Genomic DNA, 23391 nt, shown 5'->3' with positions numbered 1-23391 from the left:
CTGTGGTGTGAAATGGTGTAATGCCCGGGAATGCACAATTATTTTATAAGACTTAGCCTGAGTGCTGGAGTGCTGCTACAGACCAGAACTCAAAGCCATGCCTGTGCCCTGTTTCCATGCGTGTTCATGCCCCTTGACGCCCACTGGGGGGCGCTGCTGGCATTAGAGCGGGTCGGGAGTGGGCCGGGATGGCTATGGGCTCAGCCCTCTGTTTCTCTCGCCGGAGGGATGTTGCAGGTACTAGCCCCTAGTGTCCAGGCTTTTTTTTAAAAAAATGATTACATGGTTGATCAGGGTTGGAAGGATCGAGGTTTAGGGAAAATTGAGTGAACTCATTGCTTCCAAATTTGCTATTTCTTTTTATTGTTTCTGGGGGAAGAGAGGAGACAAAGGGGGAAACCACTCATGACTTTCCACACGTCCCAGTCCACAGGGATGAGGAACCGCCACCTCATATCAACCCAGAGTCTCAATGTGTACATATTTCGAGGGTTCTGTCCCAGTGCTTTGGATGGTTCTGAAATGCTGCATTTTTACCGTTTTTTTGCCTTCTTTTTTGTTTTATTTTACTTGAAAGGCAGTTATACACACACACACACACACACACACACACACACACACACACACACGTGCATGGCTACAGCAGCAGGAACTGGACCAGACAGAAACCAGGAGCCAGGAACTCCATGCTCGTCTCCCGTGTGGGTTCAGGGGCTTTAGTGGAACTCCTGGTTTCTAGGTGTGTTAGCAGGGGAGTTGGATCTGAAGTGGGGCAGCCAGGACTTGGCCCAGTACTCATATGGAATGTGGGTGCTGCAGGCAGTGGCTTAACTTGCTGTGTCAAATGCTGGCCCTGATACCCATGTTTTAAAAAATGAAGTAACAGCAGGAAAATTCAAGTATTATAGAAAGGCACAAATGAGTACAGTCCTTCATTCCTCCTCGCCCTCACTGTCTCTAAGTCTCTAAGGGAGTTACTGTTGGCAGTGTTTTGTGAATACATGCTGCATTTATTTCAACTCTTACTGTTTATTTCTAGAAAAATTATTTGAAAAGCAGATTTACAGAGAGAAGGAGAGGCAGAGAAAACTCTTGCATCTGATGGTTCACTCCCCAAGTGACCACAATGACCAGAGCTGAGTTAATCTGAAGCCAGGAGCCTGGAAATTCTTCCTGGTCTCCCACGTGGATGCAGGATCCCAGGGCTTTGCTGTCAAGTGCTTTCCCAGGCCACAAGCAGGGAGCTGGATGAGAAGTGGAGCAGCCGGGATGCAAACCTGCGTCCATATGGGATCCTGGGGCGTGGCATTGCAGACAGAGGATTAGCCAGTTGAGCCACCGTGCCAGCCTCTTACTGTTTATCTCTAGCCCCAAATTGATTGAATTATGTATCCCAGGATGGGCGAGTGGCATAGCATAGTGTTTGAGAGGTCGCTTGGGACACCAGCATCCTATATGACAGTGCCTGGGTGTGAGTCCTGGCTCTATTTCCTGCCAGTGTGCACCTTGGGAGGCAGCAGGGGGAGGGCCCCTTGGTTCTCTGCCACCCGTGTGGGAGGCCTGAGGCGCCTGGCCTGGCCTGGCCCAGCCCAAGTCTGGCTCTTGGGGGGCAATTAAAAAAAACAGTGGATAGAAGATCTTTGCCTCTCTGTCTCTACTTTTCAAATATATAACAAGGAAAAAAATGTTTAAAAAGAGCATGTTAGAGTGAATCGATGAGTATACATAGCCACAAAGCAAATGCATTGCAGCTGAGGTCAGGAAAAACTCCAGCGAATGTACCAGAAGGGTACATGCTGTTTATCGGGTGAGGGGCGGCCCACCCCAGGACGCCGGCCTCACGCCCTCAGCCCTCTGCTCTGCTGCGTTCCTGGGATGAGCTTCCTTCCGGCAGCCAGCAGAGTGGCTGCATGGCCACATCCTGGATTTTCCCAGGTCAGAATACAAACGAGGACACAAAAGGCCAGTAACAGAAGGATGCGCTGTTAGTGAGGTCTGGGCCCCCAGGGTGGTCACTGGCCGAGGAGAAAGCTTTGGCGGCTTGCATGAGAGCACGTGTCATTCCGCATAGGGGATGGCTGCGGGTGGCTGCCCGCCCAGTGCGCTGCCTCGAGCTGGCTCTGAGCTGTGGTGTCCCTGTCTTATCTTGCCGGAGCCCCAGGGGCGCCTTGGCAGCCCGCTGGATTCAGAATCGGCCTCTCCCTGATCTTTGCTTGGCTTCCTTCCTGTTCTCAAGACCTGTGCGCTGAACAGCCTGGAGGCTTTGCCCATGTCCACAGCCTTTCCAGCATCCTTGGAAAAGGCCTCTCAAGGGAACCCAGCAAAGCTGCGCTGGCTCTTGTCCCCCCCCCCCAAGTCCCGTTTGAGAGGCAGGCCTGGGTCTCCGCTGGGACCTCCCCTCTGAGTGTGGTGGGAAGGGAGCTGCTGCGGCTGCAGCAGGGAGAGTGCTCCGCGGCTGGCACTTACGCACAGTTACTTTCACATCGCTGACCTCATGCACGCTGGGTCGTCTGGGGAAGGGCAGACCCAGGAACCCTGTGGAGAGTTCTTGTGGGGGCAGGTGTGTCCCAGAGACTAAGAGAGCAGTGAGAGCCGAGCTGGAAAGTACTTGGCAGCCATGATGTTGGAGATAAGGAGCAGGAAAGAAGCCACCCCACCTGTGTGTGTCGGGGATCCAGATGCTTGGCCGTCCTCTGCTGCTTTCGCGGGTGCATTAGCAGGGAGCTGCATTGGAAGTGGAACAGCTGGGACTTGAACTTTGCACTCATGGGATATTGGCATTGCAGGCAGAGGCTTGACGTGCTGTGCTGCACCACCGGTCCCTGACTCCCTAGGACTCCCTTTGAAATGGACGAGCATCCCTACCCAAAGGTCACAGTCCCCTGACAGGTTTTGCTGTTCTAGCTTAGTGACTAAAATAGTTTCCCATCAAGTGTTTTGGTCACTTGATTCAGAAGGGTTCTAAAGTGCCGCGCCAGGCCACGGTTAGCTTTATGCGTCGTCATCGTCAGTGTCAGTCAATACACGGGATGTTGCCAAGCCTTCACGTTTTGGCTTCTTAATGACAACGCGTGGAGGTGTTTCTTCGTTGGCTTTCCCGGATGTATCAGCGTGTCTCTGCCCGTGCAGATCACCGTCATCTTCCTGCGGGAAGCGGCCCAGCCCTCCTTGGCGCTCATCATCGGGAGCAGCGTGGGCGGCCTGCTGCTCTTGCTGCTCATCGTGGTTATCCTCTTCAAGGTCAGTGCCGCACGGGTTCCCGAGGCCCTGAGCCCTTGGGCAGCGACCCTGGGCTCCTGGCCAGGTTTCCATCCTCCATCAGTCCCACACAGGCGCCGTCGAGGCCAGCGAGGGAGACAGAGTGTCTGAAAGAATCAAAAACCGACTTCAAATATCAGAGTCCTGAGAGCTCTTCGTTAGACAGTTCCAATCATCAGTCCCTTCCCTGCCGTCCCTGTTGTAACGTGCCAACTCTTGGCACTGTTCGAGAACCACCCCCAGTTCTCCGGGCTTGACCCCTCCCCACCCTCTCCTGTTCCCCGAACAAGACGGGCAGTTCCCTCAGGAGGGCCATGTCCCCACCTGGCATGCCCGTCCCCACCTCCCGCTGTCACTGCTCTGAGCACTCGGCCTGGAGAGGCCCCGGTCATGCCGGCTGTCCCTGGAGCTTCTTGGTAGAGGCGGCCATCCGGGGCCTCTGGCTGGCCTCGGCACTCTAGGCCATCTGGGGCGTTTCACAAATGTAAAAGTAGCTGCAGTTCAGCTGGAACCATAATGCCTGGTGGCGTGAACTGAGTTCAAGTGTTTCACCCTAGGGCCTCACAGGAAGGTGGGGCAGCAGGCAAGGCGGTGGTCTGAGCAGGCTTTTGAAGGACGCAGTCATTGGTAGAGCTGCAGAGAGAGAGAGGGTGGGGGAGCAGGAAGTCTGAGCAGCTGTGAGGCGGTGGGGGCGCTTTCCTGAAGCCGCACCCGGATCTGCTGAGAGCTTGCACCGAAACGCCCTGTAACGGGGCTTCCCCGCCCTCTGTTGCAGTGTGGCTTTTTCAAAAGGAAATACCAGCAGCTGAACCTGGAGAGCATGAGGAAGGTCCAGCTGAGGCCTGAGAGTCTGCTGCCCGAGGACGGTTAGCCCAGCACCCACGGCCGCCAGCGCGCGTGGAGTCTGGCCACTGCGCTTCCTTTGGGATGACGACGTCTGTGGACTGTTGTCTGAGCAGCCATCATCATGCAGGTGTCGGAAGAAAAGCCTGCGCACGCTTGGACAGTAAATAAAGTGCAACAGTTCTCTCTACAGGAGCACCTTTAATAGCACGTGTGTTCTTTATGATTGGCAGTAAATATTGACATTTCTTCGGGCAAATCTTTGTTCTCGCTTTTGAAAAGTTCTCAATTCTCCCAGATTTCCAGGAGAAGCCTCACAGGTTTGACTGACCGAAGGTCAAGTACAAGCACGGCTATGCCTCTCCACTTGATGAGTTTAAAAAAATTTTTTTTTTAACTGTAAAGTCAGATATACGAGAGGAGGAGAGACAGAGAGGAATATCTTCCATCCGATGATTCACTCCCCAAGTGACCACAACAACCGGTGCTGTGGCGAACAGAAGCCAGGAGCCAGGAGCTCCCCCTGGTCTCCCACATGGGTGCAGGGTCCCAAGGCTTTGTGCCATCCTCGACTGCTTTCCCAGGCCACAGGCAGGGAGCTGGATGGGAAGTGGAGCTGCCGGGATTAGAACTGGTGACCATATGGGATCCCGGGGTGTTCAAGGTGAGGACTTTAGCCGCTAGGCCCCTGTTTTGGGCCCTAAAATTTATTTTCATGGCAAGAGACAGAGATGGTCTATTTGCTGGCTCATTTCCTAAGTGTCTGCAGTGGCCATGGGCTACTGAGCCTGCAGCTCAGCCTGGGTCTCCCCCGTGGGTGGCAGGGACCAAACACTCGAGCCACTGCTGGCCTCCGGGTGTACGGATCAGCAGGAAGCTGGTCTTGGGAGCAGAGCCTGGATTCTTAGCCGCTGCGCCAAATACCACTGCTTTAGTTTTATTTGTTTTTCAGTGAGTTCTGTTAGTCACCCCCCAAGACCCTGGAGCCAGCCACAGTCTCTCGGGCAGGTGGTTGGGGGGCTCCTCTTTGCTGCAGTGGGGTCTGGGAGGGGCCAGAGCTAGCCCCGCCCAGGGCATTGGCAGGAGTTCTCTTGGCTTTGGTGTCTGGCAGTGCCCGTTCCCCGTTAGACTCACGGGGCCCAGTGAAGGTTGGAGTGCTGGGTGGGAGCAGGCACCCCAGGCCACTGAGCGCCAGATGTGCTGTTAGCTTTTGCAGTCTCGCAGAGGGCTGCTGGCCTGACTGAATCAGGACCCTGGAGCCTGGGGTCTTCAACCTCCTAGAGGCAGAACCCACTAGGTGGGTTTGCTAGCTGGCTAAGGACTCTAGTGATTCCTGCCAGGGGATTCTCATGTTTTCTTTGTGTTATAAACCTTTTGAGCACTTTATGGTGACTCTCCAATGTTTCCCCGCCCGACGTCGTATTAACAATGTTCACCCTCCAGGAAAGTTGAATTTTACACCGAGTGTATGTCTGCCATTGCCTGCCGCTAACATTGTACTGTGCTTACATATTTTTCCAGCTTTACAAGTGATGGCATCATGGCACTGCCTACAATGTCAGCCTCCCATATGGGCACCAATTTGAGTCCTATTGCCTCTACTTCTGGTCCAGCTCACTGCCAATGCGCCTGGGAAAGCAGTGGAGGATGGCCCATGTGCCTGGGCCCCTGCACCCATGAGGGGAGATCTGGAAGAAGCTCCTGGCTCCCAGCTTCAGCCTGGCCCAGCCCCGGCCATTGTAGCCCCCTGGAGAGTGAACCAGCAGATGGAAGATCTCTCTGTGTCCCTGCCTCTGTCTGCAACTCTTTGAAATAAACACTTAACACTCCTCTCTGGGGGGGTCCAGGCTGCACGCTGTGGCTGTCCATTCCCACCAAACCCCCGATGATAATGGAAGCAAATGCTACATTTTCATTAAAGTGCAGTGAAAATGGGTGTGAACACTTACCAGACCTGCCCTAAATGCTCCTGTCCCATTTGGGGAGGCAGGTACCCCAGGGGACTTGGTGCTTTGCAGCTAATCTTTATGTTTTTACGTTTTAAGATTTAGTTAAAAGAGGGTTGGGGGCAGGGACTTCCTTCTGCTGGTTCACTCCTCAAATGGCCACCAACAGCCACCAGCCAGGAGCTTCATCCAGGTCTCCCACATGGGTGTGGGGTCCCAAGTGCTTGGGCCATCCTCTGCTGCTTTCCCAGGCACATTAGCGGGGAACTCGATGGGAAACAGAGCAGTCAGGATTCAGACTGGTACTCCTGGGCTGCCCATGTCACAGACTGAATCCAGGGCATTTTCTGCTTGTGGTGGAGGAGTGGGGCAACTTGCCCAGGGCCACAGGGCAGAGCTATTGGTACTGCAACAGACTTGGCATCACTAGTCTCATGCTTCTTCCTATCAAAGCTACTTTGCCACCTGGGCAGGGCGCGGGTGACCGACAGCTCGGAGTGGAGTTGCCCTTTAGACATGGGTGTGCAGAATGACCCGAGCCGAGCCACACAGGCGCCCCGTCTCACTCCACAGCCACTTGCAAGGCTGCATTGGTTCAGCTCCATGTGCGGGCCGGGGGTGCAGCCTTTGTGGCAACTGCTCAGGGTCATGTGGATGCAAAAGCTGCATCCTGAGCCTGGAGCCTGGGTTTGAATTCGTTATCCTGCTGTGCTCAGCCGGATAGCTGGCCAGTTGCTTCTGGGAACAAATGTAATTGGATGCTCTGGAAGAATATAAACACACACACACACACACACACACACAAAGGCTTAGTCAGGCTGGGGGTACAGGAAAGACAGTCAGGAATGTCATTCATGCTTTCCCCCACATTCTAAAAGTTTCCGGGACATCCTGCTTCCGAGTGGTCCTCTCCTGCCCTCCAGCCTAGCCTGATGGGCCGCTGTGACTGCAGCAGAGGAGGAAACAACCAGAATCCTGACGTGTGGGGATTCAGCGGGGAGAGGGGTCCAGGAGGCCCGTGAGAGCTGAGCCTGGAAGCTGCCAAGGAAGGAGGATGGCAACGCTGTGCTGGTGACCGGTACAGAGGGAAGGGCAGCCTGTCCCAGGAGGACACCTCAGCAGGGGTTGGGGAGCTCGCTGGCTCTGCCCCACAGCAGTCCCTGTTTACTGGGCTCAGTGATGTGAGTTTTGATTTTCCTGGTGCCCAGAGAGGCCAGTGCTGGACTGTTCACTCTCAGCAAGAGTTGGATGCAGTAACCGAGTCCTCTGATCAAGTGCTCGGTGCCAGGCAGCACTGATCCATCAGTGAGGACAGTTCTTGGGGTGGTTGGCAGCTGGAGCCTGTTTCCTGTGGTGCCGGAGTCCAGCTCCAGCAGAGTTCGAAACTCAAGAAGGGTGCGTGACAATTTCAGGATCATGATGGACAATGCAAGAAAGCTGTCCCCTTTATTTATACAGAAGATGTCATAAGCTCTCACATCGTGGTCAAGCTGGCGGGTGTTTTTTTTTTTAATTTTTTCCTCTATTTTTGACAATCTTTACATAATTAGGGCACAAAGGTTCAAGGGCTACAAGAAAGTGGATATGACTATTATTTCCACATTTTTCTCCTGTATCTGAGGTAAAGGGGGAGGTAAGGGAGAAGCCCACATAGTCTCCCACCCATCCCAGGTCCCTGATGTGGGGCAAGCTCCGAGGGTTTTGTAGTTCAACAGTTATGAATTGCTGCCAGTCTCGCCCTTCCAAGCACAACGAGGTCGCTGAAGAATCCGCTGATTGACATAGTCCATCTTAGAGTCTCCGCTTGCCCTGTTTTTCACTGCCAACATATGGCTGAGGTAATTGATTTGTTCTGTCCTCTGTTGTGGTGCCAGGTGTCCTCTGCAGGTTCCGATAGGCTGCCATATCCTCCATGTGCAGCTAGTTATGCTCTCCACTGCTCTGAGCCTCTGAGGAGGCTCGGCTCTGGCACTTGCACTCCATGGCAGACCATGGGTTCTGAGTCCGGCAGTTCGATTGGGGAGATCCCCAAAGAAACTTTGAGGTGATCCCAGACCAGATTCTTGTGTGTACTTGGCAAGTAGGGGGACTGGTACAGTCCATCACCCCAATTAGCTGGTGGTTGCAATTGCTGGGTCAGTTCTGTTTCCAGCCCTGTCTTCCACTGGAACCAATGGGTGTTGCCGTCCACAAGCTGGCGTTTCTGAAGATAACTGTGCCCTTTGTTTCACCATAAGGCAGGGGGCTATCTATCCAGGAAGTTCTTCAATAGACGGTGCATATCAATCAGAAAATATTCCTGCTCCAATCCTCATTCTACAACTTAATCTTCAATCAGTTAAGGGAAGAAAGGATCACAGGAGAAACCTAAAGATCAAGGAGAGAAAACCCTAAATATTGATTCCTACTACACCCATGGACTAAACGCCCTGCATTAGCATGTTTTACAATGTTAATATAAACGTTCTCCAACCTCTCCCAGCCATATGGTCAATGGGGGCAACAGAGACAGCATGAATTGTAAAAGGCCCTTTGGCAAGCAACATCAACTTCCAAGCTCACATTGATAGTAAAAATCAACTCTGCAGGGGCAAACAATGCCTCAATAGATTACAGAATTCTCAGCGGGGTGGTCCAGTGTGCATGCAGAGGCAGGTGGAACTGCCTTCCCGTGGTCGCAGAGACATCCGCAGAGCCCTGCCATGTCGTGGAAGATTCCTCCTGGCCTTGCCTGCAGAACAGTTCTCCACACACCCTTGTGTCCTCCATGCCCACTGCATGGACCCCAGCACAGCGTGCTCATCCCTGCAGTATTACTAATGCACCTGCTAGCCTAGATCCGAGATGGCTATCGGCGGACTGTGGATCACAGCTGTGCTGTAAGGGACCCCGGCGAGCAGCGGTGCCCTCCCCCAGCAGGTGTCTCCTGTGTATGGTCTCAAAAGCTCCACGGTGGTCCTCACGCAAGGTGCAGCACGGCCTTGGCTGTGCCCGGGGGGTGGGGTGGGGTGGAGGGTGGGATGTGGAGAATCCAGGAAGGGCTGCCCACTCCGGAGGCAAATACCAGCACTGCTCCCCTGTCAGGCTAGGGGAGCGCAGGTGCCTGGCGCCTCCATGCCTCCAACAGCAGTGGATGGGCATTCTGTAGATACTGAGTGGGCAAGAGGGGGCACGATGCGGTGTCACAGGTTAAGGCGCCACTTGCGATGCCAGCATCCCAGATCCATGTGCCAGCTCGAGTCTGCTGTCAATGCAGCTCCCTGGGCAGGCGCCTGGGAACGGTGGCCCAAGTGCCTGGCACCCACGTGGGAGGCCAAGTTGAAGCTTCTGGCTCCTGGCTTTGAGCTGACCCATCCCTGCGCTCTGCAGCTATGTGGGAAGTGAACCAGCAGGTGGGAGGTTCTCACTCTTTCTCCTTCCTGCCCTCTGTTGTCTCTTTTTTTTTCACTCTGACTTTAAAATAAATATGTAACAACAAACAAACAAAAACAGGAAGATGCCCTGCAAAGCGAAGAGGGATCCTTTGGCTTTGGCCACATGAGCCAGGATTCCCACCAAGGAGGAGAGGGACTTGTGCTGCCATTTGCACTGTGTGTGTGTGTGTGTGTGTGTGTCAGGAGGGGGAGTGGGGGGGCTTCCTGCTGACTTCTGGTACTCTTCTCCAGGCCAGGGGCAGCCCAGGCACTCTGAGAGGTCCAACAGCCCAACTTCCCCTGTACCTTTCCCAGGGCCGTGTTCTCAGGACACTTGCACAGGTGCCTGTGTCTCCCTGGGCAGTCGGAGGAACAGAGGAGGGTAAGGACCTGGAGCAGGCTGGCAGGAGAGAGAGGATCACTCCAGCCTCCCCAGCTGTGGCTGTGCTGGGTGACAGCTCCAAGTACCCTCCCTGTCTAAAAACCATGAAGGAGGGGGCCCAACACGATGGTATAGCAAGCTAAGCCTCTGCCTATGGTGCCAGCATCTCATGTGGACACTGGTTCGAATCCCAGCAGCTCTATTTAAAATCCAGCTTCCTGCTGGTGGCCTGGGGAAAGAGTGGAGGATGGCTCAAGGCCTCGGGACCCTGCACCCTGCAGAAGCTCCTGGCTTCAGATGGCTTAGTTCCATTTGGGGAGCACAAACTGGTGCCCATATAGGATCCTAGCACTTGGAAGTGGAGGATTAGCCAGTTGAGCCATCACACTGCCCCTCTCCCCCTCACTTGGCTCTTCTGTGCAGAACTATTACCTGCCAGGCCTGGTGCTGGTCAGAGCTGTTAAAGGCCCCGGGCCCTGCCCTTCTGGGGCCCATCTTCCCAACTTCGCACAGCTGTGAGGGCAGCACCGTAGTGGTCGCTGCTGTGGGTGCTGGGACTTCAGCTTTGGAACAGGCACTGAGCCCCCTCCCCAGGTGGGTTTCAAGGGTCTCCACACCATGATCCCACTTGTCTTGAGTGTGGGGGGCGGGGTGTTCCCGCCCCGTGTGGGGAAGGAGGAGTGCTAAACGCGCCGCACCTTCCGCAGCGGGAACAGCCACTTATTTATGGCAGCTGCAGGCCGCCAGGCATTGGTCTCTCGCAGCCGGGAACCCGTGCTAGTTCCCAGAAAACGAAGCTAGCGCGGATGCAGTCAGAGGCCTGTGAGTGTTCTTGGTCCCCCTCCCCTTCCTGTGCCTAGGTCCCGCCTCCCCAGGCCTCAGTTTCCTCACTTAGTCTCTAGGAAGGGAGGAGGCGGGGAGCGATTTCGCCTTTAAAGCTTGCCCTTCCCGCTTTACACTCCCGCCCTGCCATCACTTCTGGCAGCTGGGCGTCCTGCCGGCCCCTCTCCTCTGACCTCCCGGACCGGACTGGGAGAAGGAAGAGCTGGCCGCAAGGTCGCCGTGCGTCCCCCGGGAGCTCAGCCCCGCGCACTAAGCGGCAGCCCCGGGCCAGTTGGAGCCGCGCCTCCGGGCGCCCGCGGGGGCAGGCGGGGCCGCGGCTCCCCGTGCCGCACACGTGGGGCCGCGGTGCGCAGGCCTGGCTGGGGCGGCTCCATGGACTGCAGGGCGCTCTGCCTGTCCCTCCTGGACTACAAGACCGAGAAGTACGTGGTGGCCAAGAACAGGAAGGTGGGCTTGCTGTACAGGCTGCTGCAGCTCGGCGTCCTGCTGTACCTGCTCATGTGAGTGCGAGGGGCCAGGCGGATGACAGGCTGCACCTGCGTGTGGGGTGCTGCGGTAGGGCGCCCTCCATGGGAGCCCCAGACCTGATGATGGAGGCGGGGGCTTCTGAGTTTCCTTAACTTGAAGAGGTTTACCATGGGTAGCCCCCGGCCACAGTGGTTGAGATGTGGGCAGGGACCTGGACCGCTGCCCTCTCCGCCACCCCCAGCCTTCCTAGGTCTTGGTTGGACAGCTGGCCTGGAGGCCGGGCAGTTATTTATAATCCGCGACAGTCAGAGTCATGCTTGGACTGCGCCACTCACTGGGCTGGCATGTCCTCGTCTCCCAGTCAGCTCGCCCACTCTTGGCCAGCCTCTCTGGTCTGTGGTTGGGGGTCCCGCCAAAGGCCTCTACCTCGGCGGCCGAAACCCCAGCCCAGCCCAGCCCAGCGTCCATGCCAGCTGGTGGAAGTGGGACCCAATGACTCACGGGCAGGTTGGTGGGGTTGCTCAGCCAGATGCTGTTCAGAGCCCTGTCCCCTGGGGGCTGGGAGGAACAGGTGGTGGGAGATGAGGTCACCCCGACAGCCAGGCCACACCTTCTATTCATTCAGTGGACACTGTTGGGTGCCTCTCGCCCCCTTGGGGGAGGCCTGGCACTCAGCATTCCCCAGCCTTCACACTCCAAGCCACCTCCTGGCTTGGACCCTTTGCACACACTTCCTCCCCTGCACTGTGCGCCTTCCCTGCCTCACCTGGTGGACGCCCAGCCCTGCTGCAGAGCTGTCTTCGCACATCACCTCCACTCCTTTCCCCCACTGTCATGGTGGGCCTGCCCCGGGGACTCCGGTCACTTCCCTCTTTGGCAGATGGTGTGAGGCCAAGGAGTGCTGGTTAGATGCTTGTATGTGTTAGGAGGGCAGCCCAGGGCCTCCCAGTTGTGCCCCTGCATCCTGGCTGGCACCTGCTGTGCAGAACCCTCCCCACGGGAGCCCCTGGGGGGCGTCAAGGTTTCCGTACCTGTTTCCTGTTCCCTCTTGCCTGGGTTTTTCCTGACCTTAGGGAAGGGTGAGGCGGGGTGGGGGGAGAAGGGGAGGCCTGCACATCTCAAAGGTGCCAAGCTGTGTTCTTTGAGCTTGTACCCAGTGGGTGTGGGCATGTGTGGGTGTGTAGGCTCGCATGCGGTACAGTCATCTCGTCTGGAAAGGAGGAATTCTGGGTGGGCTGCCAGTGTCTTGGTTTACAGTTAGGAGGAGGAGGTCACTGCTGAGGGCGCGGGCCCTGGATTCCCCAGATGTTAACCTTGTTGGTGGTTGCGCTGTCTGCGACACCTGCACATGCATGAGAGCCTCCGAAAGTGCATGGCAAGCAGAATTGAGAGATGAGCTGATTTCCTCGTAAAAACATGCTGAGAGCTGTGCGTGTGGTGTGGTGACCTGCGTGCACTTCCTGCGGGGCGCTGCTCCCTCCCCTGTGTGTGAGGCCCCTTCCCCGGGCAGGACGCTGGTTGGCGTGTGATTTTTTTTTTTCTCTGCATGGTTCTGTGCTTTGTGGTTTTTAACCGTTCTGACCCTGGAGGGCTGAGGTCAGGGTGTTGTGCTGTCTGGATCACCGCGTACCTGCATGGCCCCGGGAGCAGGAGCCCAGAGAACTCGGCACACGTTAAAGGGATCTTCTCGTATCTTGTCCCAATTATCAATCACCTTTACAGAAAAGAAAAATATAAAATCATGCTCTTATTTGACTGCCGCTTTGCCTTTTTTTTAATAAAGATTTATTCATTTTATTACAGCCAGATAAACAGAGAGGAGGAGAGAGAGAGAGGAAGATCTTCCGTCCGATGATTCACTCCCCAAGTGAGCCGCAATGGCCGGTGCTGCGCCGATCCGAAGCCGGGAACCTGGAACCTCCTCCAGGTCTCCCACACAGGTGCAGGGTCCCAAGGCTTTGGGCCGTCCTCCACTGCTTTCCCAGGCCACAAGCAGGGAGCTGGATGGGAAGTGGAGCTGCTGGGATTAGAACCGGCACCCATATGGGATCCCGGGGCTTTCAAGGCGAGGACTTTAGCCGTTAGGCCACGCCGCCGGGCCCCACTTTGCCTTTTTGAAGACATTTATGTGAGGGGCTGGCACCACAGTGTAGCACCTTAAGCCTCTGCCTGTGGTCCTAAGATCCCATATGGACACTGGTTCTAATCCTGGCTGCTCCACTTCCCATCCAGCTCCCTGCTTGTGGCCTGGGAAAGCAGTCGAGGACGGCCCAAAGCCTTGGGACCCTGTGCCCGCGTGGGAGACCTAGAAGAAGCTTGGCTCTTGGCTTGGGACTGGCTCAGCTCTGGCCATTGCAACCACTTTGGGAGTGAAGCAGGGGATGGAAGATAGCCTTCTCTCTGTATTTCAGATAATATAAAGGTTTATTTTACCTGAAAGGCAGAGTGACAGGGGGAGGAAGGCGACAGAGTAGATGGTGGGGTTGGGGAGAGGAGGAGGGAGGGAGGGAGGAGCAGGGGAGAGAATGTTTTTGTCTGCTGGTTCACTCCCCAAATGGCTGCAACAGCCAGAGCTGGGCCAAACTAAAGTGAAGTGCCAGGAACTCAATTTGGGTCTCCCAGGTGCTGAAGCAGGGGCCAAGGTGCTGGGCTGCCTTGCGTTGTTTCTGCAGGCACAGTAGCTGGGACTCAGGCTGGCACTTACATGGGATGGTATTGCACACGTCAGCCTAACCTGTTGCACCACAGCACCAGCCCCATGCCGCCATTTTATTTGTTTAAAAGAGACACACGCCAGGTGCACATGGAGGACATGGCAGTATGCTGGAGTCTGCACAGGACACCTGGTACTACACCAGAGGATGAAAGACAGTACAAATCAATGAACTACCCCAGCCAAGTGTAGACAGTGAATACCTGGACTGTGTCAACTAGTGGATTCTGGAGAGATTTCATCATGTTTGGAGTGGTGAGATCGGCAGTAATTTGGAACTGCTGAACTATCAAAACCTTGACCCTAATCAACTATGTAAAAAGCATCAAAAATAAATATAATTAATAATTAAAAAAAAAAGCTACATGGAGAGAGGTAGAGAGAATTTCCTGCCCACTGGTTCACTCCCCAGATGCTTGCAACAGCTAAGGCTGGGCGAGTCCAAACCTGGGAGCCAACAATTGGATTATGGTCTCCCATGCGGGTGGCAGACCCCCACCCTTACCTCCGGGGTGTGCCTTGGCAGGCCTCTGCACCAGAAAGAGGCAGGACTCAAAGCCAGTACACTGATAGGCTGACCACCCACTCCCCTGTGTCCATCTTCGAATTTCATGTTATTTTTTTTAAGAGTATGGGATTTTTAAAAAAGCTTTATTATTATTTTTTTATTGGAAAGATAGGTAAACAGAGGAGGAGAGAGAGGAAGATCTTCCATTCTCTGGTTCACTCCCCAAGTGGCTGCAACTGCCAAAATTGAGCCAGGATCCTGGAGCCTCTTCCTAGTCTCCCATGTAGGTGCAGGGTCCCAAGGCTTTGGGCCATTCTCGACTGCTTTCCCAGGCCATAAGCAGGGAGTTGGATGGGAAGTGGAGCTGCCAGGATTAGAACCGGTGCCCATATGGGATCCTGGCACATACAAGGTGAGGATTTTACCTGCTGTGCTACGGCACCAGGTCCAAGAGTATGGAATTTTTAAATTGAGGTAATATTCACATAATATGTATTTCACCACTTTAGCCACTTAAAACACACGCTTCATTGCTTTTGAGGGTAGCTACGGTGTCAGAACCATCACCACCTCAGATCCTGGCCCAGGTCCATCAACAGAGAGAAGCCAGCCAGTTACAGTCCACCCTACTCCTGTGGCCGGCAATGCACTTAGTGTCTGTGTGTCTTCCTGTTCTGGACATGTCACGGAAAGGCAGTCGTGTCCCGTGTGCCTCCTGCTGTCTGCCTGCGCTTAGCATAGTGTTTCCGAGACTCGCTCACGTTGTACCGTGAATCGGTGAGTGCTTCATTACTTTTTCATGGCTGCGTCGAATCCCACCACAGGGTGTGCTGCGCCTTTTCTCACCCCAGGGCAGCTGGTGGGCGTTCTCTGCTGGTTGCCTGTTAGGAGTGACTGCTGGGGCACTCAGGGTCCAGTGCTTGGGCTGCCTCCTGCTGCTTTTTCCCAGCCACATGAGCAGGGAGCTGACTTGGAAGCAGAGCAGTCGGGACTTGATCCCCAGGTCCCCTGATGTGGGATTTGGGCACCCCCAGCTGTGGCTGATCCTGCTGACCCACGCACCCGCCCCAGCCTTACTGAGGGGTGGAATCATCGGGTCCACCTGTAATGTTCTGGGGACTTGCCGGGCTGCTTTCCACAGTAACTGCACCATTTTTACATCTCTACAACAAACTTCACCTCAGACACACAGCGTGCATTTACTATAATACAATCTCAATACTTCCTATAATGTAGGGTGCAGGTGTTTAGCATAGCAGTAGGGAAGTTGTTCCACATTGGGCATCTGGGGTCCGTCCCCAGCTCGGGCTCCTGACTTCCGCGTCCTGTAGTGCAGACTCGGGGAGCTGACATAACGGCCCTGCGGCCCACGTGGAAGCCTGCGGGCAGTTTTGGGCTCCTGCCTCCCGCCTGGCCCAGATCCAGCTGTTGCAGTCATTTGAAGAGGGAACAAGTAGATGCAGGCTCTGTACCAACCTAGTCTGTCTCTGAAAAACAAAGCACAGCAGAAGAGGCTTGTACATATTCTGGATCCTGGATGCTTCTCAGCGAACTGATGTACAAATACCTTCTCTCATTTCATGGGTTGAATTTTTCCACTGTCTCAGCCATGTCCTTTGAGGCAATCAAGTTTTCTCAGTATTTTCATTGTGAAAGGCAGAGGGTGACGAGTGTTGTGGTATATCATGTTAAACCTCTGACTGCAATGCCAGCATCACATACGGACACTGGTTCAAGTCCCGGCTGCTCCACTTCTGACCCAGCTCCCTGCTAATGCCCTGGGAAAGCAGCAGAAGGTGACCCAAGGGCTATAGCTCCTGCACTCAGTCGGAAGACCAAATAGGAGGTCCTGGCTTCAGCCTGGACCAGCCTCAGGGATTTGGGGGAATGAACCAGTGGATAGCTATCCTCTCTCTCAAATAGAGAAAGACCTTCTAAAGGCCCAGGGCAGCGAGGGCAGCGAGGAACTCGGTCTAGGTCTTCCATGGTGGTGACAGGGACCCAACCACTCGACCCACCACCTGTCATCTCAGAGTGGACAATGGCAGGAAGGGCCACCTCCAGCATGGCTGCTGATGTCCCACACGACAGCTTAGTCACTGCACACAAAAGTTGTACCTAGTGATGCAGTCCAGCCAGTTTTGTTTCTCGTCTTGGTACCAAAGAGTGGCTTTTGCACTCTGATTTTTGTCCACGGGGCCTCCGTTTGCCTGAGGCCTCCTCACAGTTAACTTCACGTGTAAGACCCCAGCTCATGTCGCTCCCTGAGGCTCCCAGAGGTGAGTGGCTACCTGGGGCCACATGACACAAGCGCATGGCTGAGCCAGTGTCAGCCCAGGCCTGTCCAGCTGCAAGTGGCAGCTCCCTGGAGCGCCCCACAACCTCTGCCTCTCCTGGCAGCAGTGCAGACGGGAGCCTCTGCCTGGAAGCTGGTCCCCAACCCCACCCAGGAACCCAGGTGGGCCAGGGGAGACGTCCCAGAGGGAGCCTGATGGCTGATTGTGCCGTTGGTCTCTCCCTGCAGATGGGTGTTCCTGGTCAAGAAGGGCTACCAGGACGTGGACACTTCGCTGCAGACTGCTGTGGTCACCAAAGTCAAGGGCGTGGCCTACACCAACACCTCGGAGCTCGGGGTGCGGCTCTGGGATGCCACTGACTACGTCATACCGCCCCAGGTCTGAGCCCCCTGGTAGTCCCAGAGACGCAGGCTGACGATCCCCACCTATTATCCGCCTTGGCCCAGAATGGCCACCAGGTGGCAGACAGAGACCCTGTCCAGATCCTCCCCAGTCACGCCCCTTCCCTCCTAGCCTGCATCTGGGTCTGCGGGGGGCCACAGGGGGTCCCGGGAGCTTTCCACTCATTCTGAGTTGGGGGGCCTGGTGCAGACAGCCCCTCTCTTCTATGCTGTTGCCTCCCGAAGTGCCCCCAGCCGGCTTGCCAGCTGCCTGGACAACCCCAATGCCGCCCTCTTTTCCCCCTCTGGGCTCGGTCTGCAGTGGCTAAGGACATTCAGGCGGGGAGAGTGGGCTTGGAAGGGGCCGCCTGCAGACCCTGACTTGGGAACCGTGGGGTCAGCAGGCACACAGCGGGAGGCACTGGGCTGTGTGCTTGCCAGACAGCCCTGGGCAGGAACAGGCGGGTAGCAGAAGGTTCCTCACCTTCTTTGGTTTCCAGGGAGAAAATGTCTTCTTCATCATCACCAACCTGATTGTGACCCCCCACCAGCGGCAGGGCACCTGTGCTGAGGTATGACTGGCCTGGGGAGCCGGGCAGGGAGTGGCTGACGCAGGGTCTGGGGTCTGGTGCTAGGGTCCCGGGGCTATGTGTGCTGTGCAAGGGCACCTGCCTCATTGGGGCTGAAAGCAGGTTCCCATGGGGTGTGGCTTCTGGACGGCCCTGCCCCCACTCAGGTGCCCTCTCCTCCAGCAGAATGAACAGATTCCTGATGGCCGGTGTTCTCAGGACAGTGACTGCCCAGTGGGCATGCCCGTGAAAGCCGGAAATGGTGAGGGCCTGGGCCGGTCAGACGTGGAGGGGGTGGAGGAGCTCCTGGCAGCGTCCCTGTTCCCACTCCACATCCCCATGCCCTCACTGCAGGAGTGAAGACTGGCCGCTGTCTGCCAGCTGGGAATTCAACCCAGGGCACCTGTGAGATCTTCGCCTGGTGTCCAGTGGAGACCAAGTCCATGCCCAGGTGCGTGTTAGCCAGTCCATGAGGTGGTGCCCACTTGAGGGAGAAGTCGGGACATCCCGGGACCCATGGACCAGACCTTAGCAGGTGTGGGGAGGCTGGGGGCTCAGGCTGCCCGGGCTGTTTTTCAGGAAGCCGTTGTTGGGGGATGCTGAAGACTTCACTGTTTATATTAAGAACTTCATCCGCTTCCCCAAATTCAACTTCTCCAAGTAGGTGGGGCTTGGTTCATGATTCAGGGCTGTGTAGGTGTCTGGGGCGGTTTGGGTGTGAACAGATAAGGGCTTTAGCTGGGGCAGGGGTCAGGCCAGGAATGACAAGTCTCACCCTTGTTTCCCTGGCTGGGCGGGGCCCCGCACCCAGGACGAACGTGGACACGGACAAGACGCTGCTGAAATCCTGTCACTTTGGCCCCAACAACCTCTACTGCCCCATCTTCCATGTGGGCTCTGTGGTCCGCTGGGCGGGGAGCACCTTCGAGGACATAGCCCTGGAGGTGGGTGCCGTGAGCTAGGGGAACCCTCCCCAGAGACTGCAGTCGCAGGCAGCCAGGCTGTGCCAGCGCCTCAGCCATGCGCATTCGGTGAGGGACAGCCTTGGCACGTGTCATGTCCTCAGCCCAAACGGAGCCATCACAACCCCACTTGGCTCATGAGTGGTTTCCCACAAGCGGCGCAGGGTGCCAGCCCCTTCTCCTGGGGACAAGAGGAGATGCTAAGGCAGGGGGATGGGGCGAGGGCCTCCTGCAAGGTGGTCCAGTGGGTATGGCTCTGGTGAAGGGTTGGCCTGGGACTCCTGTGCCCTGACCAGTGCCTCCCTCTCATCCAGGGCGGTGTGATTGGCATTCACATTGAGTGGGACTGTGATCTTGACCAACCAGGCTCTGAATGCAACCCTCACTACTCTTTCAGCCGTCTGGACCACAAGTTTACAAAGTCCATTTCCTCAGGGTACAACTTCAGGTAACTCTGCTCTCTGCCACTTTGGGTCCCTGGTCCTACCCCTTCCTCAGAGGCAGCTGAGGCGGGGACTGCAGCTGTGGGTGTGCCTGCCTGCTCCTGTGGTGGAGCCCAGGATGTTCTACACCTCCTCTGGGACAACTCTTGCTGTGTTCCGGTGGCCTGAGGTGGGCAGGGGCAGACCTGGTACTGGCAGGGCTTTCACAGGTCTGGAGCCATCTTTGAACTCGGCTCAGTGAGGTTTGCAACCCCTTCTACTGGGAGCCAGGGTGCTCTGGAGGACCGCGAGCTAGGGGTCCCGGGCAGCCAAGGCTTCCCTGGGCACTGTCTCCCGCAGGTTTGCCAAGTACTACCGAGATGCTGCGGGGATGGAGTTCCGCACCTTGATTAAAGCCTATGGCATCCGCTTTGATGTGCTGGTGAATGGCAGGGTGAGTGAAGTGGGGCCACACCTATTGCAGCTGGGCAGGGTGGAGGTGGGGGGTCAGCACAGACCACCCTGCTTGGCTCACCTCGCCGGAGTCTGTCTTGCAGGCAGGGAAGTTCAACATCATCCCTACAGTCATCAACCTGGCCTCTGGGGTGGCGCTCATGGGTGCTGTGAGTACTGCTCCTCCCTCCCCATTGCCTGCCCTGGCCGGCCCCCTGCTGGGAGTGGGAGGCACCTTCCTGGGAGGAGCCATGCCAGTGGGAGCTGGCAGGTCACCATGGGCACATGCAAAAAGAGCTTCTGGGATTTCACACTGAGCCAAGCGCCCCGCAGGCTCAGAGCTGGAGCTCTGCATCTGGTGCAGTGAGCTGGGCCTTCTGGGTCAAGATCAGAACTGGAACTTCCAGGCTCCCCTCCACTTGTGCTTATAGAGGGTAGGATCAGGCAGGGGATGGGGTTCCTCGTACTGGGCATTAAACACACTTGGCGCCAGGTAGCTCCCTGTTGTGTGGGCTGGCCTGTGTCCTGGGCACTGTACCATCCCCCACAGCTGTGATGTCCATGCGGCTCCTGGGACAATGGCCCAGGCTGAGATCTCTGGGGCAGTGGATGCAAGGCAGGAGAGGAGGGAGTGGCTGGTGGCCAGAGAGGGGCTGCTTCTTCAGCCCCAGGTACTCCTGGGAGATGTGCCCAGCTGCATCCCAGAGGTCCTTTCCCAATCCCCCTGGTTGCCTCCTTCCTCTGCTTGGGGGATGATCCCAGCAGCCACAAACTCCTCAAGGTATGGGGAAATGAAACAAGGTCCTGGTCAGGGAAGGATGGTGCTTGGGGCTGAACACTGCTGGTATTTGAGGGAGAAAAGTACAGCACCCAGATCAGAGGCTCCACCTCCTACCCCAACCCCACACTGTAGGGTGAAGTCTCCGCCTGGTGGTGGAGAGAGGCACTGCACAACTCAGCTTCAGGACTTACCCATCACCCACCAACCACTAGAGGGCGCTCTTCCTAAAATGTTGCATTCCTGCAGTGGTCTTGCAGCCCAGACTGGTCCCTGTTGGCCTGGCCAGAACTGTGTCTGGCTGTTCTCCCCCAGCCCTGTGACACTCCCTCGCCTCAGGCTTTCTGTGTCTTGTCCAGCCTCCTGTTCAGACCTCAAGACTCTGCCCTGCTGTCCACCCCCAGGTGGTGATGTCCTGCCTTCTGTTCCGTCCCTTGCACCAGAGGGAGGCTCCAGGCCTCCACCGAGGCAGGCCAGACTGGTGGTTGGCCCAAGGGTCAGGTGGTAACCCTCTGATCCCACTCTGAGTCTCAGCACGAGCCAGCCTGTGGCCTTGTACATGGGGACTTGACACCTTGTTCATGGCTGCTGCCTCCAACAGTGTGGAGTGCCCTCTGTGGGACCAGGAGCCTGAGTTTGAGACCTTTGTTGTCTTGCAGGCAGCTTTTGTCTGTGACCTGGTGCTCATCTACATCATTAAGAAGAGAGAGTTCTACCGCGAGAAGAAGTTTGAGAAAGTGAGGTCGGTCAGGTTCTAACTTGAGGGACACAGGGCCTAGCTTGATGGCTTGGGGGTGTGGCAGCAGGATCTGACTGTGCCCCATGGCTTCACCGCAGGAGGCCAGGATCAGGCCTCCTGTGGCCATGGGTTCTCTGGCAGAGAAAAGCACTGGGTCCCACAGCATAACTCCCAGTGCACTGGTGTCAAGCCAGGCTTGGCCTTGGTCTTGGGCTGGGCTTGAGGGAGCCTAGAATGGAAAGCCCAGGGAAAACCAGGCTTGCTTACCCAATGCCATGCTGGGGCCTCTTGGACTACGTGTGTATGTATGTGTGTCAGGGTGTACACATGGTGTTCTGAGTAGAAGGGAGGTCTGTGGCTGCTCAGGCAGGGAAAGGGGGTTCAGGTCAGGCCCTTGCGAATGTGTCTCTGGATCGGTGAAGAACTGAGACGGATGCCCCTCTGCCCCACAACCTGGGCCACAGGGCCTCTCAGAGCAGCTGCAAGAGCGAGCCTGGCCTGCAGGTGCTCTCTAGGAGGGCCAGTCTGGTTAAGTGGCTCCAATGGGATCTGCACAGGGGCCGAGATGACCGAGCCTTGGAGGCTGAAGACCAGGTACAGGGGCAGGAGGAGTCGCTTGCCTCGGGGCTGATGGAACTACCCAGGACACTGCGGAGCAGCAGCCAGGACGGCGGTTTTCAGGGGAATGGCAGTGTGTGCCGACAGGTGCTGGAGTCTGACAGGTGGGGGTCCTGCTCTGGGGCCCGTCCCACCCTAGCAGCACCCCATTAGTGCCTCAAGCCTTGGTGCTGACTGCAAGGTAGAAGCTGCTTTGGCTGGGCTCCCCACCGCATTCTCACCAGCATGAAGCAAGTCCCTAAGGTGGGGAAACCAAGGCACAGTTAGGCGATTTTTTACACAGCTCCCGCATGTGCTGCTGACTGCAGGGGGCAGTCTGGTGCCCAACACACCCTCCTCCCCCTCTAGATCCTGGGTCCCTGTTGTGCAGGGAGGTGGCAGTGAGGGTGGCCCCAGCCTCAGCAGGCTGGTGACTGTGTCCCGGCTGCTCTGCTTCCACCCCACTACCAGGCTCTGGGTCTAGTCCACTTCCCGGTGGGGCTCCGCCAGTCTCCTCAAGGCCCTTGCCCATCAGCCCTGTTCAGGGAGTTCAGGCAGCTTCCAGCTCACCCTGGGAAGGAGTGCGGGGAGAAGGTAACCTGAGATGGAAGGAAGGGGAGGGTGACAGAGGCTGGGGCTGTTGCAGGAGGCATGGCAGCCCAAAGGACCCTGCGTGGCAGGCTGCACATCCCCGATACAGGGTAGGCCTGGGCCCTCCACCTGTTCCCTGAGCTAGCCATTGCTGCCCTGATGCCCACCTGACTTTACTCTGAGGGGAAGGCTGGTCTGGGTGCTACGGGAAGCTCTGGCTGCCTGCACAGTACCCCCTAACCCCTGGCCTTATGCTGAGTGGGGCAACCGGGACCTGAGAGCTTGCCCTCCACTGCCTGTGGGAGGCAGCCCAGTGTTCCTGACAATATCTTCCTCGGTGTTTCTTAGCTCTGGTTCCCTGCAGGCTGTGAATGCTAAACTGCCACAGCCCTTGGAGGCAAAGCAGACATAGCCAGACTGGAGACAGACTCAGTGAAGATGGAGACTTCGGGCCCAGCTGTGCTGTGCGTAGGGGAGACCCTTGCAGCCACAATGGCTCGGCAGCAGGTATCCTCAAAGGGGGCCTGCACGGCCTGGGACCCTGGTGGGACACTCTCCAGCTTGTACATGCAGTGCTTTTACCGACCATGCCGGGCACTGGGCCCCACTCAAGGGCCGCCTCAAGGAGCTGCTGAATCTGGCCCCCAGTGAGACCAGCACTCGGGGAGCTCTGGCCCACACCTGAGGGATGGCGGGCTCTCAGGGGTGCAAGCCCAGGAGGCTGCTGCCTTAGGGGTAAGCTGGGGAAGGGGAAGCCCTGCCCCACAGTGGCCTCAGCGACCCAGCTCCCTGCCTGCTGGACAGCTTTAACCCAAGTGCTACTGAGGTCAAGGATCAAGGTGGTGCTCACTCAACAAGTGGGACCAGTTGATGGAGGGATGACAAGACTGTTCTGGGGGCCCTCTGCTTTCTCCAGCTCAGTGGGCACAGCTGCCGTGTGGGAAAGAGGAACTTCCAGGGTCCCCTGCACAGAGCATCATGCTCAGGCTTGGCCTGCCCACCTTGGGTCTTCCTAACAACTGAGAAATGCCTTTGGGCGCACTGTGGCCGGTGGGAGACTACACTGGGTGCGGTCACTGTGACATCACAGGCCCCACAGGAAGGACTGGCCCGTGCTGCCCCCTGCCCCACCCAGCTCCTCCTTTCTCATTGGGATCGTGGCCTTCTCCAGGTGTGTAGGCACCTCAGCCAAAGACAAGGGGGCGCCTAGCATTCCTGCACCATCTCAC

The 23391-nt window shown here is 56.7% G+C and overlaps 2 protein-coding genes across 4 annotated transcripts in view; both read left to right on the top strand.

The window, feature by feature from the left end:
• The window catches only part of ITGAE (integrin subunit alpha E), a 51424-nt gene extending 47295 nt beyond the window's left edge, over nucleotides 1-4129 (top strand). The window contains exons 33-34 of the mRNA XM_058676456.1: nucleotides 3130-3240; nucleotides 4034-4129. Of these exons, the coding sequence (XP_058532439.1) occupies nucleotides 3130-3240; nucleotides 4034-4129 (207 nt within the window). The remainder of the gene's footprint in view (nucleotides 1-3129; nucleotides 3241-4033) is intronic.
• A 6560-nt stretch (nucleotides 4130-10689) lies between these two features.
• P2RX5 (purinergic receptor P2X 5) lies at nucleotides 10690-22617 on the top strand. Of its 3 annotated transcripts, XM_058676292.1 has the most exons (13): nucleotides 10690-11185; nucleotides 16899-17049; nucleotides 17552-17623; nucleotides 17807-17882; nucleotides 17975-18071; nucleotides 18200-18280; nucleotides 18432-18564; nucleotides 18897-19030; nucleotides 19365-19458; nucleotides 19562-19627; nucleotides 20895-20977; nucleotides 21532-21696; nucleotides 22511-22617. In XM_058676292.1, exons 1-13 carry the CDS (start codon nucleotides 11058-11060, stop codon nucleotides 22572-22574), a joined length of 1344 nt encoding a protein of 447 aa, XP_058532275.1. In that variant the 5' UTR covers nucleotides 10690-11057; the 3' UTR covers nucleotides 22575-22617. The 3 variants fall into 3 exon arrangements, with proteins under 3 accessions (XP_058532275.1, XP_058532276.1, XP_058532277.1); XM_058676293.1 differs by lacking the exon at nucleotides 21532-21696 and having other exon boundaries at nucleotides 10692-11185; XM_058676294.1 differs by lacking the exons at nucleotides 20895-20977; nucleotides 21532-21696 and having other exon boundaries at nucleotides 10692-11185.
• Nucleotides 22618-23391: the final 774 nt, after the last annotated feature.

The sequence above is a fragment of the Ochotona princeps genome, chromosome 17 (genome assembly GCF_030435755.1).
Source record: "Ochotona princeps isolate mOchPri1 chromosome 17, mOchPri1.hap1, whole genome shotgun sequence".
Taxonomy (NCBI): Eukaryota; Metazoa; Chordata; class Mammalia; order Lagomorpha; family Ochotonidae; genus Ochotona; species Ochotona princeps.
Note: the sequence above shows the minus strand (reverse complement) of the source record. Positions and strands in the feature narration are given on the sequence as shown.